This window comes from Leishmania mexicana, chromosome 31, assembly GCF_000234665.1.
Source record: "Leishmania mexicana MHOM/GT/2001/U1103 complete genome, chromosome 31".
Classification (NCBI taxonomy): domain Eukaryota; phylum Euglenozoa; class Kinetoplastea; order Trypanosomatida; family Trypanosomatidae; genus Leishmania; species Leishmania mexicana.
The window spans coordinates 839,603-862,423 of NC_018335.1; the positions used below are offsets into that span (position 1 = coordinate 839,603).

At 59.6% G+C, this 22,821-nt stretch overlaps 6 protein-coding genes across 6 annotated transcripts; all 6 read right to left on the bottom strand.

Moving 5' to 3' along the window:
• Positions 1 to 2,663: 2,663 nt before the first annotated feature.
• Positions 2,664 to 4,499, bottom strand: LMXM_31_2170 (conserved hypothetical protein; the record flags this gene model as incomplete). The annotated part of the gene is made up of 1 exon (XM_003878017.1): positions 2,664 to 4,499. The coding sequence occupies one exon, from the start codon at positions 4,497 to 4,499 to the stop codon at positions 2,664 to 2,666; it is 1,836 nt and encodes a 611-aa protein (XP_003878066.1).
• A 1,537-nt stretch (positions 4,500 to 6,036) lies between these two features.
• LMXM_31_2180 (conserved hypothetical protein) lies at positions 6,037 to 6,738 on the bottom strand (the record flags this gene model as incomplete). Its single annotated transcript, XM_003878018.1, has 1 exon — positions 6,037 to 6,738. The coding sequence occupies one exon, from the start codon at positions 6,736 to 6,738 to the stop codon at positions 6,037 to 6,039; it is 702 nt and encodes a 233-aa protein (XP_003878067.1).
• A 1,384-nt stretch (positions 6,739 to 8,122) lies between these two features.
• On the bottom strand, positions 8,123 to 10,042 carry LMXM_31_2190 (hypothetical protein, unknown function; the record flags this gene model as incomplete). The annotated part of the gene is made up of 1 exon (XM_003878019.1): positions 8,123 to 10,042. The coding sequence occupies one exon, from the start codon at positions 10,040 to 10,042 to the stop codon at positions 8,123 to 8,125; it is 1,920 nt and encodes a 639-aa protein (XP_003878068.1).
• Positions 10,043 to 11,075: 1,033 nt separating this feature from the next.
• On the bottom strand, positions 11,076 to 14,126 carry LMXM_31_2200 (small nuclear ribonucleoprotein component-like protein; the record flags this gene model as incomplete). Its single annotated transcript, XM_003878020.1, has 1 exon — positions 11,076 to 14,126. The coding sequence occupies one exon, from the start codon at positions 14,124 to 14,126 to the stop codon at positions 11,076 to 11,078; it is 3,051 nt and encodes a 1,016-aa protein (XP_003878069.1).
• Positions 14,127 to 14,890: 764 nt separating this feature from the next.
• LMXM_31_2210 (conserved hypothetical protein) lies at positions 14,891 to 15,511 on the bottom strand (the record flags this gene model as incomplete). The annotated part of the gene is made up of 1 exon (XM_003878021.1): positions 14,891 to 15,511. One exon carries the CDS (start codon positions 15,509 to 15,511, stop codon positions 14,891 to 14,893), a length of 621 nt encoding a protein of 206 aa, XP_003878070.1.
• Positions 15,512 to 17,058: 1,547 nt separating this feature from the next.
• LMXM_31_2220 (hypothetical protein, unknown function) lies at positions 17,059 to 21,684 on the bottom strand (the record flags this gene model as incomplete). Its single annotated transcript, XM_003878022.1, has 1 exon — positions 17,059 to 21,684. One exon carries the CDS (start codon positions 21,682 to 21,684, stop codon positions 17,059 to 17,061), a length of 4,626 nt encoding a protein of 1,541 aa, XP_003878071.1.
• Positions 21,685 to 22,821: the final 1,137 nt, after the last annotated feature.

Genomic DNA, 22,821 nt, shown 5'->3' on the forward strand with positions numbered 1-22,821 from the left:
GCGTTGTGTGTGCGGTGGCAACGACAAGCAGCAGCTCAGAGAAAAAAGACCCAGCGCATGTACCCAACGCGCCTGCTGTGGTACGACTCGGCAGAGCGCTTCACCTCCATCAGGAAACTTATGCGGCTCCTTCGCAAGGAAGGGGAAGAGCCCCGCGAAACCACCCGTTCGGATCGTCTGATGCCAAGACCGCCGCCGCCGCCGCTGCCAAATCCTCCTCGAGGTGCACAATACAATGTTCGTGCGGCTCGATTCGGATGGCTACCTCCTTTGTTTCCCCATACACCACACGGGATGTGCTGATATCTGGGGCCTACGCCTACTGGCGGTGCAGGGCGACATCTCTCATGGTTAACCCGTTCTGCAGAGACTCGACGCGGTCCTACAGGGGTTGAGCCCTGTGCTGCTGCTCCCTAGCCGTGGTGGCGTTCGCATTCTCGTCGTCATGTGCACCGCACTCGCAGCGCCCCTTCTTGTTGCGACACTGCCCGCAGCTTCTGCCGGCCATTCTGCAGATCTATCATCTTCGCCGAGGGTCAGCTAGTGTTCGCTGCGCCGCAGCTCCGACGCGGCGTACTCGAGCGTCAGCGGAAGTTGACGACACTTTTCAGCTGCGCACGGCGCGTGCAGCCATCTCTGTCTCACGATCCTTGGCCCGCATCCTCTCTAGCTGCCGCTCTTGGGCGGCGAGCATCCCCTGCGTAACACGCTGCGGAGACTGCTCCTCTGACACCTCTTGCATCTCCGGCAGCACTGCCTCCAGTTCAGCCTTCCATGTCACTTTCTCTTTTGGAAAACCCCGCCTCTGCCTTCTTGGGCGCTGTGGCGCGGGACATTTTCAGGGGCGTCTCGCGCCCCTTGTGTTGCTCCACATTGCTCTGCAGCCTCTGCGCCTCCTCTGCTTGCTCTTCAACCGTCTGCTGGTATGAGGCGGAAGCTTTCTGTGTCGGCGTACGAAGCGCTGCAACCGCGTCGCTGCCCTCTTCCTTGGACAACTCACCGCCGCCATCGGTCACCTCTACGCCATCTGATGTGGTGGCTGCCGCAGTGGACGAAGCCGTTACCTCGGCAGCAGCCCCGCCGCTTGCCGCTTCATCCCTACCGCGTACGCCTCGTCTGATGATCCGCTGGTGGCTGCGAGCCGCAGCTCCTCCAGCACGTGGGAATCTTTGCCCTGCTGCTGGAGCTCGTGCACGGTGTGGTGTGTGCAGAGTTGATAGACGTTGTACTCGGACCAGAGGTGGTGGGAGCTAGCGAGACGATTGTTGTAGCACCGCTTTTACATCTGAGCGGCGCGCAGAAGACGTGGTAGCGGAGGGAAATGGAGTGACGGAGACGCCAGAAAACGCGTCAGCGCAGGTACTTGCCGCGGTGGGGCGGACGTCGACAACGTCCTCTTCGTCCCTGAGGTTCACCAGTAGCCGAAAGAATTCCTCCACGATGGGTGTGCAACGGCTTCTGCGTCGAGGAAGGAGATGAGTTGGTGTACGAGGCGCATAAAGGGGAGCCGCAGGAGGAAAGTATAAAACGTCTAAGCGGGAAAGGGTAAGGCCGAGGCGGACTCGAAGCGACTTCAGTGCGCCCAGCACACTCCCGCTGGGGTGGAGCACGTCGGAGTTAAGTGGAGAGAGTTGGCGAGAGTGAGCGACCAACGCGCAGGAGAGAAACAACCTAGCAGATGGCGAGATCGAAAAGATGAACGCCTGTCAGGAGCGAAGGGTATGGCCAAGGAGAGCGCGCACATGGCCCCTCCCCCAACTCATCCCCACCCCACCCTCCAAAAGAAAAGGAATACGGTGACCCATTGTGGTCCTTCTCTCCCTCCGCTTTTTTCTTGGTAAAAGACGGAGGGTGGCAGAGATGTGAGAGGGTGAGGGACGGCGTAGACAGCGCAGTACGCAGAGGCACCCATCAACACAACACAACACACACACAGATACAGCTACCTGACGAGCTAGCAAGAGAGACATCGGAGGAAAGGCAGAGGAGAGGCGCGATAGAGCGAGAGAAAGCGAAGATGCGCATTGCAGAAGCGATGACGAGCGCGGCAAACAGTCGTAGGGAGAGATAGTACGACGTTGGTAAGAAGTACCGCGGCTGCGGATGCTTGGCGATGGCTGCATGCTGTAACGCGACAGTCCGCATCTGCACCTCAGCGGCTTCCTCGCCGCAGCAACACTGAGGTAGAGGAGAGGAGCAAGAAGAGGGAGGGAGTCGTTGAGTGGACGCGGTGTTCTAGAGCAGGAGGAGGCCTGAAACGGCCGAGGGAGAGACGGAAAAGGGGGGGGCAAAGAAAACGCCCATCCCATCGCAGCAGTGAAGAACGCAGCAGCAGAATAACGAGCGACCAAAACGAAAATAATAATAATAAAGGATTCAAGACAGCGTGTAGCAGCCGCGCTGGGCTCGCGCGTCGCACCACAAAAGCAACAACAACGCATAACGTCGTATGTATCTGGCAGCAGGGGGCTGAGGTGGCACAACAACCAGAGAGACGGATAAGAAAACTCCAGTGAGTGGGTGAACCACCACCGCTGGGAACGTCTGCTGCTTACGCACAGACACATACACACACACGCACACCTCACCCCTCTCTATTTCTGCGAGAGGGAAGGCGGGAGATGCAGAAAAAAAGGCCCTCTGCGCTGTTGTCGTGCCCCTTCTTACGTCTCCTCTGGGCCAACGACAAGGAACGGGGCCACCTTGGCACACAGCGTCGGCACAAAGGGGCGATACGCAGCCGAAGGTCGCATCTCCACTGCGAGGAGGTGCTCCCCAACCGTGGTCACCCTGGCGTCAGCAAAGACCAATGTGGCCTGCACCGCACCGTTGGAGAGCCGCACCAATTCTTGTACCCCTGACGCGCGAAGGAAGAGCCGATGCACACACCCATTGCCATTCCGTGCCTCTGAGGCCTCATCTGGGCCCGCCACCCGGTACTCCGCCGCCTCGTCGGTGGCACCCCAGTGTTGACCCATGACGTACTCATCAAAGGCGTGCGGGAGCCGCAGAATATTAGTGCCGCGTAGCTGTGAGGCCACAGGACGTACGAGGAACAGCACAATGTCATCGTAAGAAGGGAACAGTGGAAAGGCATCTTCCTCTAGCCTCGTGGACGACTGCACTTGGCACACCTCGCCAGGAACGTCGTCACACTCGGCGACGCCCCTGCGCGTAGCCGCGATGAAGCCGCGCCGGTCTTCCTTCACGAACGCCTTGAGCGGCGGAAGGAGGGAGCCTGGCGTCACACGGCCGTGCTGCGGCATCCACCACAAGCGTAGCGAGACAGAGCGCAGGGAGGCGCAGATGGGCAGGACAACACTGCGGTGCTCAATCACAACTTGGCACCAGTGCGACAAGCACTGAAGGAGGCAGAGCAGTCGTGAGTCCTGATGGCCGCCGTGCATGACCACGCCAAGTTCAAAGGCATTGTCAGTGACGCGGTGCACGTAGACACCACGCATGGCCTCACTCACACGCGCAAGCACATCCGGTTCCGCAGGTCTACTGCACTCCTTCTGATTGTGGCAACGGGGTCTGATGTGGCCCCGGCTGCCCTCTTCGGTAGGGTCATCGCGGGGCGCAGCATTGCCCTTGGAAGCCATCGCCAGTTGTACCTTCTCATCCATGGTGCGCGGCAGGAGAATGCACAGCGCCGCGCAGTGCGCCAGCGACACCCACGAGCTCACCGCGTCTTTCTTCGCCACTGCCACTGCACGGAAGCATTGAGTGAGACGGCTGTACTCGGCGGCGGAGGAGAACATGGAGATGTAGCTGCCGCAGGCGAGGGCATGGGGGTCGAGGAGCGCTAGCACCTTTCGGTGCGCCAGAAGGGCAAGCTGGCGACGCACGAAGGCACTATCGACAGTGTGCCGCGGCGCTGTCCATTGCCAATGCCTGGCGGACGAGGTTGCTGTCTGTAGAGGACTCATCGGCGCAGGTGACTCGTTCTGCGGTACTCGTATTGTTGGAGAAGGACGCGCCGTTGAGGCTGAGGAGTGCGTGTCGATGACGGAGAGAGCCGACGAGGACGGCGGCGGCGTGTTGTGTGAGAGGAAGCTCCCTGCATCTTCGGCAGCACTCGTCTCTGCCTGACTCGCCGATGCTAGTGAGGGTGGTGTTGGCACAGATGCCTCCTGGGCTTGTGCTGACTGTGGCGCTGACGGTATAAACTTGAAGTCGTCTTTCCGCGTACCCTCCATGTCCACACAGCTGTAGTCCGCCACCGGAGCAACTTGGTGAGGGCTCTCCGTGCCCCGTGGTGCTTCTTCGGTGGTCGAGGAGGGCGTGGTATAGACAGTGCTTCCTTTGCCGTGCGGCTTCTTGGAAGGTGCCGATGATGTTAGCAGGTCGTCCTTCATCAACGACATCAGCATCTGCCCGACTGTGTCCGTGGTGCTGTGAGACACCAATAATCTTGATTTGTTGGCGCATGCGTGATGGTAGAAGTCGCAGTGCACCAGCCCCCACTCGACACCACGCGGCACGGTTGGGTTCATCGCTCCTGCGTCCTTTCTGTAGGCTGCAATGTCGCTTCGCTAGGTGACGTTCTCCACCCAGGCGTGTTGCATCGGCCTTGACTGGACGAGAAGGATGACGTGGGCAAATGGGCAGGCGACTTAGTCGAGAAGAACGCACCGAAAAAAAAGGGCTCGAGTCGAACACCAGCGGTGGAGGCCCATCTGCGCGTATGTACGGCTGTTCCTTCGAAGGAAATGGACGCGCACACTAGTTCATCCACATACGTAGAACACCTAATCCAGGCGAAGAGTCTGAGGACGCAACACCGTGTGTACCTGGCAAGCGCGCGTGCGTGTGTGTGTGTGTGTGTTTGTCTGCGTGGTGGTGGGAAGGAGAAGTACGCCGCGCAGCCAGGTACCATGTGTGCGGTCCATCAAACGCCAAAGGGTAGTATACACATGTATACATTATTATTACCAAAGGCAATGGGGTGGAAAAGCGCAGTGAAGAGAGTACCTTTTTTTGCGGTGAGTGGTAGCCTGTGCCCAAGCATATCCTTGTCGACCAGGCCAAGTGCCAACCACAGCGAGCACGTATGTGGGCACCGAAAAAAGGGGGGAGCAGGAACAGAGTCGCAGCTGTGCCGGTGAAAGCGATGGCCGACTGGGGCGCACTCAACAAAACAAGATGAGGATGGACATGCCTCGCCGCTTTCCTTCCCTTCCCTCCTCCCGCGTCATACGCAGTGCACTAGAGCAGAGGTTGGGCCGATAGCAGGCCGGCGTTAAGAGACCCACCGCCTCCGGAGAGAGGGGTGGGAGGAAGGGGAGGGAGAAGTCCCACTCATCTCCCGGGTACGCAGTTACCTCTTCGCCCGCCTTTTCGCGGGTCTATTGTCTCTCTTCGTCGTCGTCTCTGGTCTTTCATCGCACACCTCATCTTAGTCTCTTACACTACCCAGTTAAAACACACATAAACGAGCGAAAAAAAGGCACACACACACACACACACGAACAACGAGCAGGAAGGGAGGAGAGGCGGTGGCGCGTCCCGGAAAGTGAGCCAGCTCCGAATCCCCGAGCTTGTGCTGCTGGTGCGTGTAGGTCTTCCCAAAGACCCCCGCCCCTCCCTGGCACACACACACACACCCCTTGACGACTGCAATGCTCACGTCGCTGATCCAGCGATGATGCGAATGGGCGAGTCGAGGGCTTGAGAGAGAAGGGAACGGAATAGGGTGGGGTGCAGCACGCGAGGTGGGGGGCAAGAACAGGGTGGGGCGGTCAGCGTCTCCGCACTATATCGCTCCGCTTTGATGTGCGTTCTTTTCCTTTTTTTCGTTCTTTTTTGTTGTTGTCAGCGTCGCCGTTAACAGTCGCTTGCGTTTCTCCCACGACTCCGTCGCCTCCACGTGTTCTCTTCACACAGTATCGCCCACCCGTCCATCCGCTGTGAGCGAGCACATATGCGGCACTGCAGGCTGGGGGACCAACGACAAAAACGACACACCATATGATGCCGAACCAGAGAAAGTGATTCCCGGTCGGGGGGAAGGAGGGATACGTTGGCGGTCCCTTATTCATCCGCCATGCGAGCCCACGTTCGCGCACGCATGTCCCGCGCCTCGTCCGCCGCAGCCGCCGCGCCGCGGCGCGGCACATCGTTGTGGATGACAGATGACACGTCAGAGAAGCGGATGGCATCCTGCGCCGCACCAGCTTGTGGGTAGTTGAAACGATTGCGGTGAAACACCACACTACCGCTGTCATACGCCATTACTTTCATGTCACGGTCCTCGGAGTCCTTCATCGCGTTATGCACAACCTTCTGCACCTGGTCCGGCGAGACAGCAAGGTACGTGGCCAGTTTCTCCGTCGGGATGGACTCCATCGTGATGCAGATGGTCTCTAAGATGCTGGTGCGCACACGGGCCTCGAAGTGGAAGGACTCCGGCAGATGCTCCTTGACAGAGCTCCACTGCGTCCAGAAGCGCGCGAAGAGGCCGCAGCTGAGCAGGTTCTCAAGTCCGTAGATGTAGTTCAGCTCCTTCTCTACGCTGGGAGAGTCCTGGACGTGGCTGGGCACGAGGCACATGCATGCTGTGAAGTCGCTTGTCTGGAAGCGGGCCAAGGACTGCAGCAAGATGCCGAGCAGGAGAGACTTGTCCGGCTGGTCGCCCTCCATCGAGGAGGCCTTGAGGTAGCGGAGAAACATCGGCAGGTTGTACTTGCCCTCGCTCAGCAGCTGCGCCACCTGGGTACCGTCGTCGCAGGCCATTGCTTTGGCTTTTCTTTTTCCTGTTGGTTTAACGGGAGGAGGAGCGTGTGCGTGTGCACTGAAGGGGGCTGTAGTACGTAGTGGGTACGTGTGTACGAGCTTCTCTGCCAAGGAGAAGCGGGTGCGAGGGAGGGGGGAGGTTGGCGGAGAAGTAGGGAAGAAGAAGTGGCAGTGGCCTCCATGGCAGCAGATGTGTGCTTGCACATCACCGACTGTTTCCATTTGCGTTCCTTTGCATGTGTGTGCGTGCGTCTGTGTTAGTTACTCGCAGCGCTTTTCAGCCCCGCCTGGTGCCCCATCGCGATGGGGGCGTCCGATGAGGTTCGCGTGTCCCTGTCTTTGTTTGTTGGTACTGCCGCCGTCGTCACCGTTTTCCCGATGTAGTAAAGCTGCCAATGAGGCTCCGCCAACACGTCTGACCCGTCTCACAGCAGCGGCCGTCCATCGGCAGCCGTAGCCACTCCTCCGGCCAGCAAAGGGGGGGGGTAGGGAAGAGAGAAGGAAGACGTCGAGGTTACTGCATACACCTACAACAAGAAAACAAGGGGTATAAACGAAAGAAAACAGAAGTACGGCAGCCTACACGCACATCCTCGCACACAAGCTTACATGTGTGTGTGTGTGTGTGTGTGAGGGATGAGGAGCCGAATGCTCCACTTAGACGAGCAAGAGGAGGAGGAGGGGAGGGAAGAGAAGATCTAGTGAAAAAAAAAGGATGCACCTTCGTAGCATCGCCAAGAAGAAGAGACGGAAACAGATGTCAAGTGTACAAGTGGAAGAAGCCAAAGAAGTAAACCATGATGGTAACGGATGCATTCGGGCGCGTGCGGGCGTGCGTGTCTCTCCCTGTGCAGTAACCACTGCCGGCGGGACCGCTCATTGGGAAACACACACACGCACACACAAAGGAGGAGGAGGGGGAAATGACAGGGGCCGCAGTCTGGAAAGAGGAAGAGAGAGGATGTCCTTGCGCACGCACCGGGGCAGTTGGAGTGGTGGTGATGCCCGGGGTGTCGCCGTAGGTGCAGGAGGGGTGGAGAGTGCAGGAGAGAAAACACTACTCATGAGCGAGACGCCCCTTTGCAGCTGAGGGAGGTGCAGAGGAGGCGAAGGAGGGTATGCTCCAGAGTAACAATGATAATCTGGAAAAAAGGGGGAGGCAGGCGTGGGCGACATAACAAGTAGCGCCAAGGAGAATCGAAACAGGAGGAATAGAAAACATGATCACTCGCCCACACAGGTCACAATGTCTGTATCCCTTCAGCGCTCGCTTAGCAAAGCCTGCCCTCTCACCCTCTCTTCGTTGGTCCACCGCCTCCCGCCGCGTGGGCCTTTTCGTGTATTCGCTACCCTCCCCCCACTTTTGCTCATTGTTCCGTTTCTTTCACCACATGTCGACCGACTCACCATACAGCTGGCGCTGCGGCGGTTGTGCGTGCCGCAATTGCAGCCAGTCATCCATGGAGCTGTCGAAGAGGTACGAGACAGGTTTATGCGGATGCGCACCACTGCCGATGCCAACAACGCTGATGTTACCGCTGCGGCTGCGGTTGCCGTCTTGATAAATTTGCGGGGCAGATGTGGTCATCGCGGGAATGGCATGCGAGTAAGTCATAGGCTTGCCGGAGCCACCGTCAGGCACCGCGTCACTGTGATCCATCGGCAAAAGGGCACGAGAAGGGTAAAAGGAGTATGCAGTGTTCACGGGCGGCGATGCGTAGCCGACCGCCTCGGAGACGTGTACGTCAACAAGAGACGGCGGCACTGCCCGTCGTGGCGTCGCTTCGTGCAAGGCGTACTCGGCAGGAGAGTAGTGGACACTCGCATCAGCTTCGTACATTGCTCGGTAGAACGGCTGCTGCTGGTGGGAATGCCCTTTCTGAATGAATGTGTTCACCGGTAAGCGCGGGTAGTCGAATGCCCCTGCGGATGCCTCAGGTCTGCTGGCGCTGCCTTCGCTGCTAGACGAGGCCCACTGCGATGGCGGCAGGCGAGGGTAAAATGTGTGCAGGCCGAGGGGGTGAGAAGCGCCATAATTGCCCTCGGCCGCTACAGAGTCATACGTTGCGGCATCCTCAACAGAGATGTTCACCATAGGGTCCTGAAAACGAGCGGTCGTACCCGCGGCGGCTAGTCCACGAAACTGGATCTCCTCGTCCTCCCACCGCGCCATGTCGACTGGGCCGCAGGGCCGGAGAGGGGACGGCACAGGGAGCGTCCGTGGCGCCCACTCATATGGGGGTACATAGTCGGTCACATCGCATGGCCCCAAGTCGCTATACGGCTCAAAAGGCGCTCGGTTAGGCATGGAGGAGGCCTCAGCCGTTGCACCTCCGCTTTCCACGCTGGTATTCGGCGCCAGCATCGCGGCTGGGACATCGCAGCTGGTGCTGCTCCCACTGCCGGCGCCGTCATCCAGGGCGTCCGCGCTCGGATACACGTTTGTCTCCATCCCAGGAAGGACTGCATTACTGCGTAAATCCGATGAGACGCTGCTGCTGCTGTGGTACATCTTCGGTTGCCTCGTCTGGTGCGAGTTGGTGGAGCTTGTTGTGCCAGCTGCTGTCAGGCCGTTAATAGGCAGCCCCGCTGTTGCTGTCTGCGAGTGAGATGCGCTGTGAAGGTGCCCGTGTGCGACTGAGTCACCGCTCTTCTCCTGCGACCGAGCCTCTGCGGCGGTTATGCTTCCGGAGCTGCCGTGCTTCTTCCCTTCCTCTCCGCCTTCCCTGCCCTTGTGCGCTTGTGCACTGCTACTACTGCTTCTAGTACTGCTGCTGCTTCTAGTACTGCACCTGTCTCGGTACTTTGCAGATTCCACGGCATCTACTGGAATAGATAGCGATTCGTCACTCCGCGAACTGCCCTCGGGGCGACGGCGGTACTGATGCTTGTTCGTGTGTCCTTTAGGCGTATCCCTGGAGGACTCTGACGGACCCGTTGCCCTGGATACTCTGGCTAATGCCGCCGTGGTGCTGTCGTTATCCGCCTTGGCAGTGGCTTCGCGGTTGCCCTCCTTCTTTGAGCTCCATCTTAGACCATTCTCCGTTTCTCCGGGAGCAGCAGCAGCAGCTGAGTTCTTTTGCACATTCTCTAAAGGTCTCGGTATCGCCGACAGCGGCGCGGCATCCTCGCGGCTAGTGGATGGGAGGGAATTTGCAGCTTGGACGGAGCTGTAGAGGTTCTGTGCTGCAAGTCTCTGCTCAGCTGCAGTCCGACGTTCCATTTCCGTCTCACGCGCCGCCGCCTCCACAAGCGTGGGGCGCACCTTCGACCTTTTCGCCCTTTTGCAGTTCACGCAGCCCATTGTCTGTGCTGCGCCTGGTGGTGCTGCTGCGCTTGTTGCTCGAGGAGAATCGTCTGGTAGAACGGGTGCGCAGAAGGAGAGGTGAAAGGTGTGCGCTGTTGCTGCTGCAGAGCGGCGCACTTGAAGCGGACGAGGCCCACGATGGAGACTGAAAACGGAAGCCTTCCTTCTGAAGGGGTGATGCGGTGTCCGTTCAGATTCGATCTACACGGGCAAACAACGCAAGTGGTGCACGTGAAGCGGGCCAAACCACGTAGGAAGAAGTGCGTGGCGGCGTTCGCAAAGGCGGTGACGCTGCTGTGTGTGCACGAGTGTCCGTGTCTCAAGGATGCGCCGTTGTTACGGCCCACTGGTGCAAGTGGAAAAAAAGGGGGAGAGCAGTACTCACGCGTGAAGAAAAACGAATAAAAGGCGGTGGCTTGTTTTTCTTCCAAAAGGTTTTGGCAGTCATCAGGCCGAGGGGCAGCATGCTCGATGTGGCGCTCAACTTGCACGTTGCAGCGCCGCTAAAGACGACGTCTCAGACGCCAGCACGACAAATGCGCCTCCTGTGTCCCTTATTCCGTACTGCGCGCAATGGTGGGAGGGAAGTGATGGGGTGCGGTAACTCAGCCGCGCTCCTGCCCATCCCCCTCGCCCCTCACTCGATGCGCGAGCATACCCGTGCACATGCACGTACGCGCTGCAAAAAGAAAGCGCAGAAACAGCTGCTAGTCGACGTCCACCGACTGTCTTGATGCTTTTCCGTTCCCTCTCCAGTTACGTCTATGGTGGTCAACTGACCCCACAACACACAGTGGTAGAGCGGCTGCCGCCTCGACGGGAGCGCACACACACACGTACTCAGGTGCATACGCGACGGATGTGTCAGCGCTGCTGCTGCTTATCCTTTTCGTTTCCTCAGCTGAAGGAGAGAGGGGCAGTGGATGAGCGCAGGTCATTTATATGGCCGTGCCGCCTTCCCTTCTCTGCCTGCACACAGGCACACGCACACCTGCGCCGCTGATGCGGCGCAGCGGTTCCTCTCCAGGGGCTAGAGGTCCGTCAGCATATTCTGCGGCAGACCTTTGCGAAAACGCGTCTTGAGCACAAAGTCGCGCGCCAGTTGATGACCCCTTGCCGGTTCCAGCGGGCCAACGTGGATGTTGGCGTCGAACGGGTCGCCGGGAACGACGTCCCACTGATGAAACCGGAAGAGCGGAAACGCCTGCCCGTGCGTGAGCATGCGTATCTGCGTCTCCAGCCCAAAGCTGTCCATGGCAGGTACCAACGCACGTGCTCGGATAAGGGTAGTGGCGGCGATAGGCTCTTCGCCGAGCATCGCGCCACGTCGCTGCTGCAGGATGTCGCCGAGCTGTAAGACGCACTCGGGTGCGCACAAAATCTCAACAGCCATCACCGGCTCCATCAGCCGAGGGCGGGCACCGAACAGAGAGTGGCGGAGTGCCGTGCGCGCGTTCGAGAGGACGACAGCGTCGCGGGTTGACGCGTCAATGTCGGCAAAGATAAGCTTTGCGGCCACGCCGCGGACCATCTCACCCACCAAAGGCCCAGCTGCCATGGTGGAACGGAAGGCCGAGGCGATAGCACGCTGGTGGGCGACTTTGAGAGGGTGATGGGCCTCCTCTTCCAGGGTGTCGTCAATGAGAATGTTGGGGCCCTTCGTGCCGTCCGGCCCAGCAGCTAGCACGTGCTGCGCGTCGAGCGCGTCAAAGCCGTAGTCACGTCGCAATACCGTCCACAGCTTGCGCGGCTGACGGTCTTCGTTGAGCTCCGTCGAGAAGAGGCGCAGCTGCTCGTACTCGATTGCTTGCGTAAAGGCGCGTGGCAGTGCCCCGCTTACGAAGCCGAGGGAGTTGTTGCGCGTTCCCGTCATGGCCAGCAGGCCCTCCGCGTCCTGCACCGTCTCCGCGAACGTCACGAACGGCTGCGAAATGCCGACCGGCACGCTAGGGCACAGACCATGGCGAAGCTCGTGCAGCGCTGTGTCCAGCTGCAGCTCCCCAAAGCCGCTGATCGTGTACTCGCCAGTTTCCTCTTTGTGTACGTCGAGACCAGGGGAGGTGCGAAGCAGCACGCCGAGACCGTCCTGGACACTGCCGGCTTTCGCCGGGTCGCGCACCTCCATCGAGACGTGCAGCAGTGGCTGCGGGAACCCCAACGACCGCACCTTGATAGGCACAACCCACTCTGAAGTGATGCCGCAAGCTTCAGGTGGAGAGGGAGCGCCTTCGTCTTCGGCCAACACGGCTGCCGCCGCGGCGCCGCCCACCAGAACGATGTGCGACCCCGATCGCGCCGGCAAACCCGTCGCGTATACCGTCTGCCCCGCGGTGGCTCGTTGCACCGGCACAAAGCCATCTTCCACAGTACGCAGGTACAGGCCCTGTACCTCTACCTCGTAGTACGGGTCCGCGTCACTGCTGAACTCGTCGAAGGCGATTAGCCGGGGCCTCGACTGGCCACCGTTGCAGCTACTCGACACCCATGCGCCCTTGCTCTTGCTGCTGCTGTTTACACGCAGAGTGCCGTGCGTAACGCGCACGACGGCTGCAAGGGTATCCTTGGCATCGAAGACACGCTGGAGAGAGGCGACAGCGATGACAAGGTCGTCGGCCCCCGCTGTAGCGGCGCCATCCTCCTTCCCCTCAGCGGTGGCAGCCGCAGCGTCTCTCATCATGGAGCACAACGCACTTGCGCCGTACTTCTCGGAGAGCCACTGCGAACGAACCGGAGGTGCCGGCAACACGCTGAGAATTGCATCCAAGGTCTCGCTGGTAGGGGCGCCGCAGAAGTAGCGCATTGCCTCCTGCAGGGCAGAGAGCGGCGAGCGGGGCAGCTTGGCGAGGTCAGGCGAGAGGGTCTGCGCTGCCTCGCCCGTCACAGAATGCGCGACGATTTTGTAGAGTGGTTCCAGCACGAACTGCACAAAACTGGGGCGCTGGCGGAAGTTAACGATCTTCTTGAATTCCTTCTTTTCATATGTCATTTGCCCCCACAGCTTTGTCGCGAGCGCAGCGGCGTTGATGCTGGGGTACGCCGCCGCGTACTTCATCGCGAAGGTCTCCAGTGAAAAGCAGAGGCCAAGTTTGACAGAGGAGAAGCACACCGTGCCACGCTCAGGAGATACAAGGAAGGCGTCATACGTGGTGCCACAGCTCGCGATGACGTTGTTGACGGCATCCACGACCATACGCAACTTGCGGTACGCGTCGAGCGGTGGGAGCTTGATGTCGATCATGAGACGGTCCACCTTGGTAATGACGAGGACAATCGGCAACTGCTCGTTCACAATGGCGTGGCGCAGCAGCCGCTCACTGTGGTCGCTCAACGACTCGGCCGCGTCGACGCAGAAGAGAACGGCGTCCGCAAGACGCATGCCGGATGCGGTCTCACCAATCAGATCCGGATGACCCGGCGTGTCGATGACCGTGATTTGCCGAGAAGTCGGCTGCAGCACGGCGCCCCCTGTGATGGTGGTCAGCACGTGGCTCTTCAATGTCATCTCGCGATCAACCTCGTCCTGTCGCTTGTGGTACGAACGCTCGTGTAGCAGCAGCTCGACCAGCGACGTCTTGCCATGGTGGAGGGAACCAGCAACCACGGCGTTCCGCATGCGGTCGGGAAGGGTGGAGAGAACGTCTAGGTAGCTCTGCGAAGCCGACGCGTCGTGGGGCCGTTGGCGACGACGATCGCCGTCCAGCAGCAGCTGTGAAGAGGGCGCTGTGCCTTCCCGCCCGGCATAGCGGTTCTCCAGCAAGAACTGCGCTTCATTGCTCCAGCCCACGGCTCGGCGCCCGTACGGCTGCAGCTCGCTCTGGTCCACCAGTGGCTCGTGCAGCGCCTGCGTGCCTTCCTCACCAATGACAAGTTCGACATCGTCACTGAAGTCGGAGTGGCTCTCCGAATCACTGCTGTCGAGAGGTCGACCGTGAGCATCCTCCTCGGCACCTCGCGACCTGGACGTGGAGCTGCCTCGCGACTCCTGAACAGAGCGCCATTCGGTTCTGCCTTCTTCACCCCTCCTACCATCGCCGTTGCTGGCGCTGGTGCGGTTTCCATACTCGTCGTAGCCAAAGTCCATTGATGTGTCCCCTCTCTCTCGCTCTGTCCACTTGCTGTATGCGCAGGAAGGAGGAGAGGGACGACACAGAAAGCAGAGTATCGGGAGGGGGAGGAGGTGGGGGTAGAAGTAATGGGAGCAGTGGAGGGACGCAGACAAAAATTCGACAGACGCACTCGAGCAAGCTCAACAAATCGCAGCTTGTCGGAGGGAAAACGCGCGTGCGTCGGTGACGCGTATCGGGGGAGGGGGGGCGTGCCCAGTGGCTTGAGAAATCGCTCCCGTGGAAACGAGAAAGATCGTGAGGAACGATCGCCTACCTCATGGAACTATGAGGACACGACGGCACATGCGCAAGGCGTGCACCACTAACCCCTTTCCCCCCACACAGAAACGGCTGAGGGGTCTCCCAGCTGACCTCAGAACTGTTCATGCACGCCCTTCTGCTATAGTTTTTCTTTCTGTAATTGTGAACACCAGAAGGACTGCAACCAACATAAAGATACACATAAGGGAGCGACTGCGGCGGTTGGGGGCGTGTGTGAGAGCCAGGCTGCAACTCTTGCCACGGTAACTGCGCCACAGGAGAGAACCGTTGTGAGCTGCGTGTCACTGCGTTTACAGCCTGATCGCACCCGCTGGGCACACCGACAACGACCAACACACACACACATGCAGAAAGAAGAAGAGGCGCCTCCTCGGTGGAGAAGGTGGCCTCGTCCTCGCCAATTTGCCCTCACCCTGAGCAGATGGCGCTCCCACCAGCAGTCCCGAAAGCCACACGCTCAGCTGTGCCGCTCGTAACGCAGTGAGCCCTCTGGATTCCGAAGCGACGGCGCGGGCGTATTCGGGGAGTTGTAAAACGTTGCCAACACGCGCTGTTCCAGCGATATTTGATGCTGGCGCTGCTCTAGCGAGTTGCGAATCTGCTGTTCGCGCACCTCCTTCAACTGCTCCGGCGACTCCGCCTCCAGACGCATGGCCATGTAGTTCACCATCTGCGCAATATCAGGGCGGCTCGTCTCCAGCCTCTCCGTGTGCAGGAACACAATGAGAAGAAGCGAAAATCCGCATATGAGAAACACGGCCAGGTAAGACTGCGTCTCTGGTCGGAAGTTGTACTCCGTTCTCCGCACTTCCCAGTCAAGGCATGAGACCAGCCCTAGCCGATTGATGTACAGGGTTCGCGACAGCCGATCATCCTCCAACACCGCCAAGTCCTTGTGTGCTTGATTAATGAGTTCGCGCTGCGCGGAGACGCTTGTAATGTTGCGGTTGCGGCGGAAGCCGGAGCGGATTTGCTGCAGCAGCAGCATTCGGATGGTCACATTGGGGATCCGGTTCGTCGCCTTCAGGTACCGGCGATACAGGAGGGCAACTGCATCACTCGGAACGAGAGCGGACATGACAGCGGAGAGTAATGAAAGCCTTGCAAGAAAGGCGTGACGATGCAGAGAGCGTAATGGAGGAGGAGAGCAAGACTTTACGAGGCGACGATACAGAAAAGGCGGGAGGACGCATTCCAAACTAAAAATAGGGAGGTAGGGAGGAGTGGGGGGGGGCACAGTACAGCCACGGATTCACCTTCACCAGCAAACCCGCTCGAACACGTCACGATACCAAGAGGCACGGTAACTGGACTCTGAGGAGGGGAGAGGGGAGCAACATCAAAGAACAAAAGAAAAACAAATATAAAGCGCAGCACTCACGATACAAACACGCATGCGCTGGCTGGCTCTCTCCCTCAGCGAGGAAGACACGCTGGTGATTCAAGCGTGCGCTCCCTCTCTTGAAGGAGAGCTGCGCACGTTGTCCGAGGAATACTTGCGCGCAAGATGACGGGGGTGAGCACGAAGAGGAGCGTGAGCAAAATGCACAGCCAATGCCACTACATATGTGACCAAGATGACTGAGAAGTACGCAGACGGGCACGTGAAGCTGTGCCAGCTGGTGGTGGTGGCGGCGGCTAAGATTCTAGGATCTGCTTGAATACTCCACCTCCCCCCCCCTCACAGGACACGCAGAGTCGAAAGTCAATCACACGGAGCAGAAGAAGACCGCCGCGGCACGGGTTTGTACGGTACTCGCGTAGCCTCTCTCCTATTTCGTGAAAATGTCCGCTATTCCACGCTGCACCGTTCGCTAGCCCTGAGGTTGTACCTCCCCCCACCCCTAAAGAATGCGTTGGGCTACGCGTGTGGCACAATATGTGCTTCCTCGCCTGGGTCCCTTACTACTAAGCCTACAAAGGCACGTGTGTACCGAGATAAATAAAATTTGGTGCGTTTGCGTTGCAGCAAGTTGATGTATGGGAGGATCATACACATGTACAACGAAAGTGAGGGGGACACACATAACACGCAGATGTCTGCCGTCTTGTGGATGTCCCAGTTGAGGTGCAAGGCACGAGTCGATGGGAGATGGGAGACGGAGAGAGGAGGAGGAAGCGAAACTCGGTAAGTGCTCCAAAGGAAAAGTGACCGCCCCTGAGGCGTTGTCTCCGATCATCGACCGGAGCTAGCCATAAGCCGTGGCAAGAACTACCCCCCCCTCTTGTCCGTTGTTCGACCCCGTCTGTATTGGACCTGCGACCTCGGCCCTTTATCTTCTTGTGCGTTGGGGCGGAGGGGAGGAGGAGGAGGAGAGGGGGTGAGGCAGGCACTCACAATAGCGGAGTGGAGTCGGCCCGTGACCATCTTGCGTCATTCACTGCCTTCCTGTAGCACATACGAATAAAGCGTCAGGGTGATCTCGCGTATCACTGTCACGCCAAACGCAAGAAAAAAATGAGATCAGCACTGGCGTCGGCAGCCACGCACACGAAGGAACGGGAAGGGGGAGGGGGGCGGATGGTGTCAAGCAGCGTTGGATGCTTCAGCACTCGATAAGCCACAGGAAGCGCGCAGCACACCGAAGAGCAGGGCATAGAGTTGGCCGTAAGGCATTCCTGCATCTATTTCCATGGCGGTGTAGGGGCAGTGCGCAGCCCAGCACGTTCCTCCGCGAGCGAGATACTCGCTTGGGCCACCGCAAAATTCCCAAAGGAGGACCGACGGTGAGGTCCAGCTCGGGGAGGTTGCCGCCTGTACCTGGCATCGCTCAGCATGCCAAACTCGCAGTCGTCTGTGCGCCGACGGGCGGGGCTCAGGGTGTGGGCAGAAGTGTCTCGATTGCCTGCGCCTGCAGGGGAAGTGAACGCAGTCGGTGCGCTCGAAAAGGCGCGACAATGCGACCACATCGACAGGGACTTGCGATCTGCAGCAGTGGAGGCAGTAACTCGCCCATCATTTTCAGCGGCAACGGCGCAGCCTCGAGCTGCACTGCAGGCGTTGTCTGAGCGGTAGCGTTGGTTAGCATGACTGGGCATTTTCCTCGCTCCACCATGGCGCTCGTTCTCCTCCCATCCTGGCACTGGGCCAGAGCATGTCTCTCCGAAAAGGGCAGCACAGACACGTACGAGTGAAACATCCACCAAGGCGGGCGTGAGCGCAGATGTGGCATGCTTGCCTTGCGGCTGTTGCAGAGTGGCAAGTAGCTTGCCATAAACAACACTTTGCAGATCGGCAGACACAAAGAGCTGGCGTGCCTTAGCATCAAAGTGCTCCAGGGTAGCTTGCGCCACCGCGTGGGCTGACTCCATTGCCGTGTGCAGCTCTTCTAGAGCCTCCGCTGCGCTTGTGGAGGCGGAGGGGCTCGCTGCTGCGGCAGCACGGGAACGCTCTTGCGCACGGCGCTGCTCCAGAATAGGAAGTAGTTGCGCGTGCATCGCGCTCAGAATGACACGCATCTCCGCCAGTGAGCTCAGCATGTCCCGCGCAAAGACTGATTGCATCGAGGTTGGCTCAGCAGCCAGCGGCAGCCGATAGGTCGCCACCTGGCGAAATTGTGCCTTGTCCAGCTCCGACTTCAGTCTTCGATTTTCACTTGCCATCCCGTCGACCTCGGCCACCAGCTCCTCGATTCGCTCCTGCTTTTCTCTCACCGTATTCGTCAAGACCTTGTGTGCCCCTGCCCTCACTGCATCATCCTGCAGTCCAGTGCTTGTGAGGTCTGCATCGATGGCAGCTGCCCGTGTGAGCTCCTCGACCTCCCTGCTCTTCGCCGCTGCCAATGCCTCGGCTGCAGCTAGTTGAGCCACCAGCTTCTCATGTGTCGCCGCTATCTCCTTATACTGAGTCAGCAGCTTTCTGGCAGCGTCGGCACACTCGTCCTTTTCGGTGCTCGCGCGCTTGTAGCGGGACGCCAGGAGGGCCTTATCCTTGTCAGCTGTGTCGAGCCGCTTCTGCACCTCATCCAGCTCCTTGCGCAGTGCCTCAAGACGCACTAGGTTTGCCTGAGCTTCTTCTGCCAGCTGAGAGCCGTCCTTCAGCCTCTTCAAAGCGGCATCGCGTTCCTCCAGAGATTTCCCCATCGACTTCTGCATGGACGCGCATTCGTCCTTGAGACGCTGGAGCTCGCCCTTGCAGGAGGACAAAATCTGCTCGGTCTGCCGCACCTTGGCCAGTGCCGCCATCTTCTCCTTCGCCTCCTCCTTGTGCCTTTCCTCCCACTCCTTCACCTGCACCTTAAGAACCTCGTTCTCCTCCTTCAACCAGTCCACAGGCTGCGACGCCACAGCACACTTTGTGGCTGCCTCGCAGCACACACGATCCAAGTCTAGCGCGTGGCCCTTCTGCACTCGCTCCAGTTCTGCAGTATGCTCATCGTTCAGCTTTCGAACCTCCGCTGCATGCGCTTCCGCGAAGACCTTGGAATCCTGCACAGCTTTCTTCATATTTTTCCCGGCATCCACTTGCGCCATGTCAGCTCGCTTGTGCTCAGCGTCCAGTAGCGCCCTCAAATCCCCCACAGCTACGACATGAGCGTCATTCTCAGCCTTTAAAGTAGCCTCAAGCTCGCTTACGCGCCGCTGCAGCTCCGCCACACGGCTCTGGTGCTGCTCGCGCTCCGCTGTCATGCTGGTGCGCAGCTCGGCGAGGCGCTGCTGCATCGCGGACTCGTGCTCCTCCACAGTGGACTGGCTGGCAGCCGCGCGGTCGCGCTCCATCTCCAGCTGCTGCTGCAGCTCCGCCACACGGCTCTCGTGCTGCTCGCGCTCCGCTGTCATGCTGGTGCGCAGCTCGGCGAGGCGCTGCTGCATCGCGGACTCGCGCTCCTCCACAGTGGACTGGCTGGCAGCCGCGCGGTCGCGCTCCATCTCCAGCTGCTGCTGCAGCTCCGCCACACGGCTCTCGTGCTGCTCGCGCTCCGCTGTCATGCTGGTGCGCAGCTCGGCGAGGCGCTGCTGCATCGCGGACTCGCGCTCCTCTACAGTGGACTGGCTGGCAGCCGCGCGGTCGCGCTCCATCTCCAGCTGCTGCTGCAGCTCCGCCACACGGCTCTCGTGCTGCTCGCGCTCCGCTGTCATGCTGGTGCGCAGCTCGGCGAGGCGCTGCTGCATCGCGGACTCGCGCTCCTCCACAGTGGACTGGCTGGCAGCCGCGCGGTCGCGCTCCATCTCCAGCTGCTGCTGCAGCTCCGCCACACGGCTCTCGTGCTGCTCGCGCTCCGCTGCCATGCTGGTGCGCAGCTCGGCGAGGCGCTGCTGCATCGCGGACTCGCGCTCCTCCACAGTGGACTGGCTGGCAGCCGCGCGGTCGCGCTCCATCTCCAGCTGCTGCTGCAGCTCCGCCACACGGCTCTCGTGCTGCTCGCGCTCCGCTGTCATGCTCGTGCGCAGCTCGGCGAGGCGCTGCTGCATCGCGGACTCGCGCTCCTCCACAGTGGACTGGCTGGCAGCCGCGCGGTCGCGCTCCATCTCCAGCTGCTGCTGCAGCTCCGCCACACGGCTCTCGTGCTGCTCGCGCTCCGCTGTCATGCTGGTGCGCAGCTCGGCGAGGCGCTGCTGCATCGCGGACTCGCGCTCCTCTACAGTGGACTGGCTGGCAGCCGCGCGGTCGCGCTCCATCTCCAGCTGCTGCTGCAGCTCCGCCACACGGCTCTCGTGCTGCTCGCGCTCCGCTGTCATGGTCAGTGTGAGGTTGCTGATTTCCTGCTGTTGATGGCTGCACTGTTGTTGGGCAGCGGCGATGGTGGCAGCTGTTCGTGTATGTTGCGCTTCTAGTTCGGTGCCGAGGTCTTGCAGTCGAAGATGAGTTGCGTTTAGTTCGTCATGCAGGTCGCGGAGTTGCTTGGTAAGCTCGGCAACCTGCTCCTCGTGGTGAAGTTCGAGCTGCACGATAGTGTCGGTGTGTTTACGCTCGTTTTCGGCGTTGTTTTCGAGCTGTGTTCTCTGCTCTTCGATTTTGTGCTCTTGTTTCTGTATGGTGTGTTGCAGCTGCTCGATGTGCTTCTTGGCTGCATCCATCTCGTTGAGATGCTTCTCGCGCTCCTGCTGGACCCACTGCCGGTTGCTGCTGAGCTGAAGCTGTCGCTTCAGTTCGTCGATGCTGTCTTCCATAGTGCGTTGTTGGCCGAGGAGTTCCGTTTCGCGGTTGTATTGGTTTTGAATCGTGAGCTTCATCGCCTGCAGCTGCTGTTGATGATCAGCTTCAATCTCCTCTAGCGTCTGTTGGGTCAGTACAGCATGAGAGTCGGTAGGTCGAAGCTGTATCTCCTGCTCGCGCAGCGCTTGCTGAAGGAGCTGGTTCTGCAGCTTTAAGGCGTCAAAGTCATCCTTATCCACATAACCGCGAAGGGGCTGGGCAGCCCCGGATGCATCGTTGGAGGCTGCCACCGCGGGTGACGGGGAGCTTGTGTTGTGCGAATTCTGCAGCAAGGCTGCTTGAAGCGCCTTGATCTCCTCTTCCTTCTTCGAAAAAGCAGCATCTTGCGAGAGTTTCTCCTCCTGTGACTGCCTCAGCTGCAGCCTGAGTGCCTGCACTTGAGTTTGCTGATCTTCGACTTGCTCCTCCGCCTCGTGCAGCTGATCCTGCAGGGCGGCAGCCCGCATGTGTCCCTTGCGCACCTCGTGTTTCAAGCTGTCTACCTCCGCGCGTAGCTCTCGAATTGCCGCGTCAGCGTCTTTGTCGGCTACCTCCGATGAGTGCGCCTCTACCACTGCGCATGGCGTGGTGACGACGACCGGGTGCTGGCGAGACTCCTTCAAGGCTGCCTCAAGCGCACGCTTCTCGTCTGCCATCATGTCTCGCTGCTGTTTCAGCTCTTCCACTGCTCGCTGCAGATCCGCGACGAGTCCGGCAGACTCGCGTGGAGAGTCTGGCATGAAGCCCAGATCGTTGAGCACAACGCTGCTGCTTGGGGACGTGTTGAGCGAGCTGCTGTGGTGCGACCCTTCGCCGCGCTGCCAACCACCGCCGCCCCGCTCTTTTGCCGCGACGTACGTGCTGGCAGACTTGAGAATCTTAGCCATTTGTCCTGCAATGGCAGCAGCCTTCACCGGACTGCCGGAGAGAGAGAGGTACGTGCTAAGCGCCGTCAACGCATTCACGTTCTCATGAAGGGCAGTGGTGAGGCTGCGGTGGGCATGCGTTGTCAAGGCGTACTGTGCATTTTTCAGCGCCATCCCGATCTTCAGCTGCGCCTCCTTCAGCTTCTGCGCATTCTCCGCGGAGGAAGAGGCTAGGGAAGACAACGACATTATCGGCGCAAGGAGCCTAAGCGAGACGGGAAGAGGGAGAGTGCCCGGTCAGTGAGATATTTTGGCGGGACAACCCGTGCAGAGGACGAAGTGGGAGGCAAGGAAGAGATGACCCCGATGGCCGTCTACAGAGAGTTTTGGCCTATTTCAAAGGAGGTGTGTGTGTGAGAGAAAGAGTACCCCATGCGTGTAACTTTGTGTACGAAAACGTGAGAAGGGAGGAGGTAAACGGCTATGTGTGCGTGGGCGCTGCGCGCGTCAATGGCTCAACGATATAGCTGTCCTTCTGCTGCACAGACATCCAAGCGTGCCCTGCGCGACTCCTGCGAAGGCAAGAGAAAAGAAGAAAAGGGTGGAGGAATGGAGGGTGATAAATGCTGATATACGCGCGCACACACACAGCATGTGAGATGCCCAACGGCAGCTGCAAGAGATGATAAAGGCAGAGCAAGGCACTGGCACGTGGTTCTGAGTGTCACCCTCGCGCTGCTTCTCTCTCTTTCTCGCCACTGCGTGCTTGTGTGCACGTGTATATGTGTATGTATGTGTGTGTGCGCGCGCGAGAGACTCCACTTGCGGTTCCGTCTGTGTGCTCCTGGTTGGGATACAACGCGGCAGGGAGGCGTGGGTCGAGGGGAGGTGGCCAGAGGGAATGGAGGGGCAGGTGTAAGATAACGACATTCGGAGTACAGTGCGTTAATGGTGGTGCAAGCATGGCCCATGTGGGGATGAGCAGAAGATACGCACACACAGCGAAACCTGTACGCATCGCCGAGTTGGCGCCGCTCCTGTGCTTCTTCTTCTTCGCTGTCGATACAGAAGCCGCCCACACCCTTTATGCAACGGTGTGCGCGTGTCATGTGATGCGCTGCGCCCCTCCCCCTCTCTCCCATGCACCACCCCACCCCGCCCTCTCCCCTTCCGTCCGCCATCGACTAACAGGCATGGAAGAAGACTGCGCGACAGCCATGTTGTGCATCTGTGCGTGCCATGCAGTGTGTGGGTGTGTTTATGTGTGTGTGTGTGTGTGAATGGGCCTGTCAGCGAGTGAGAGAAGCGGGGAGAGGGTTGAGGGTGCGAGAGAGAGAGAGGGGGGTGCAGAGTTTCGCCTACATCGCCACCCGCGTTATCTTTTGT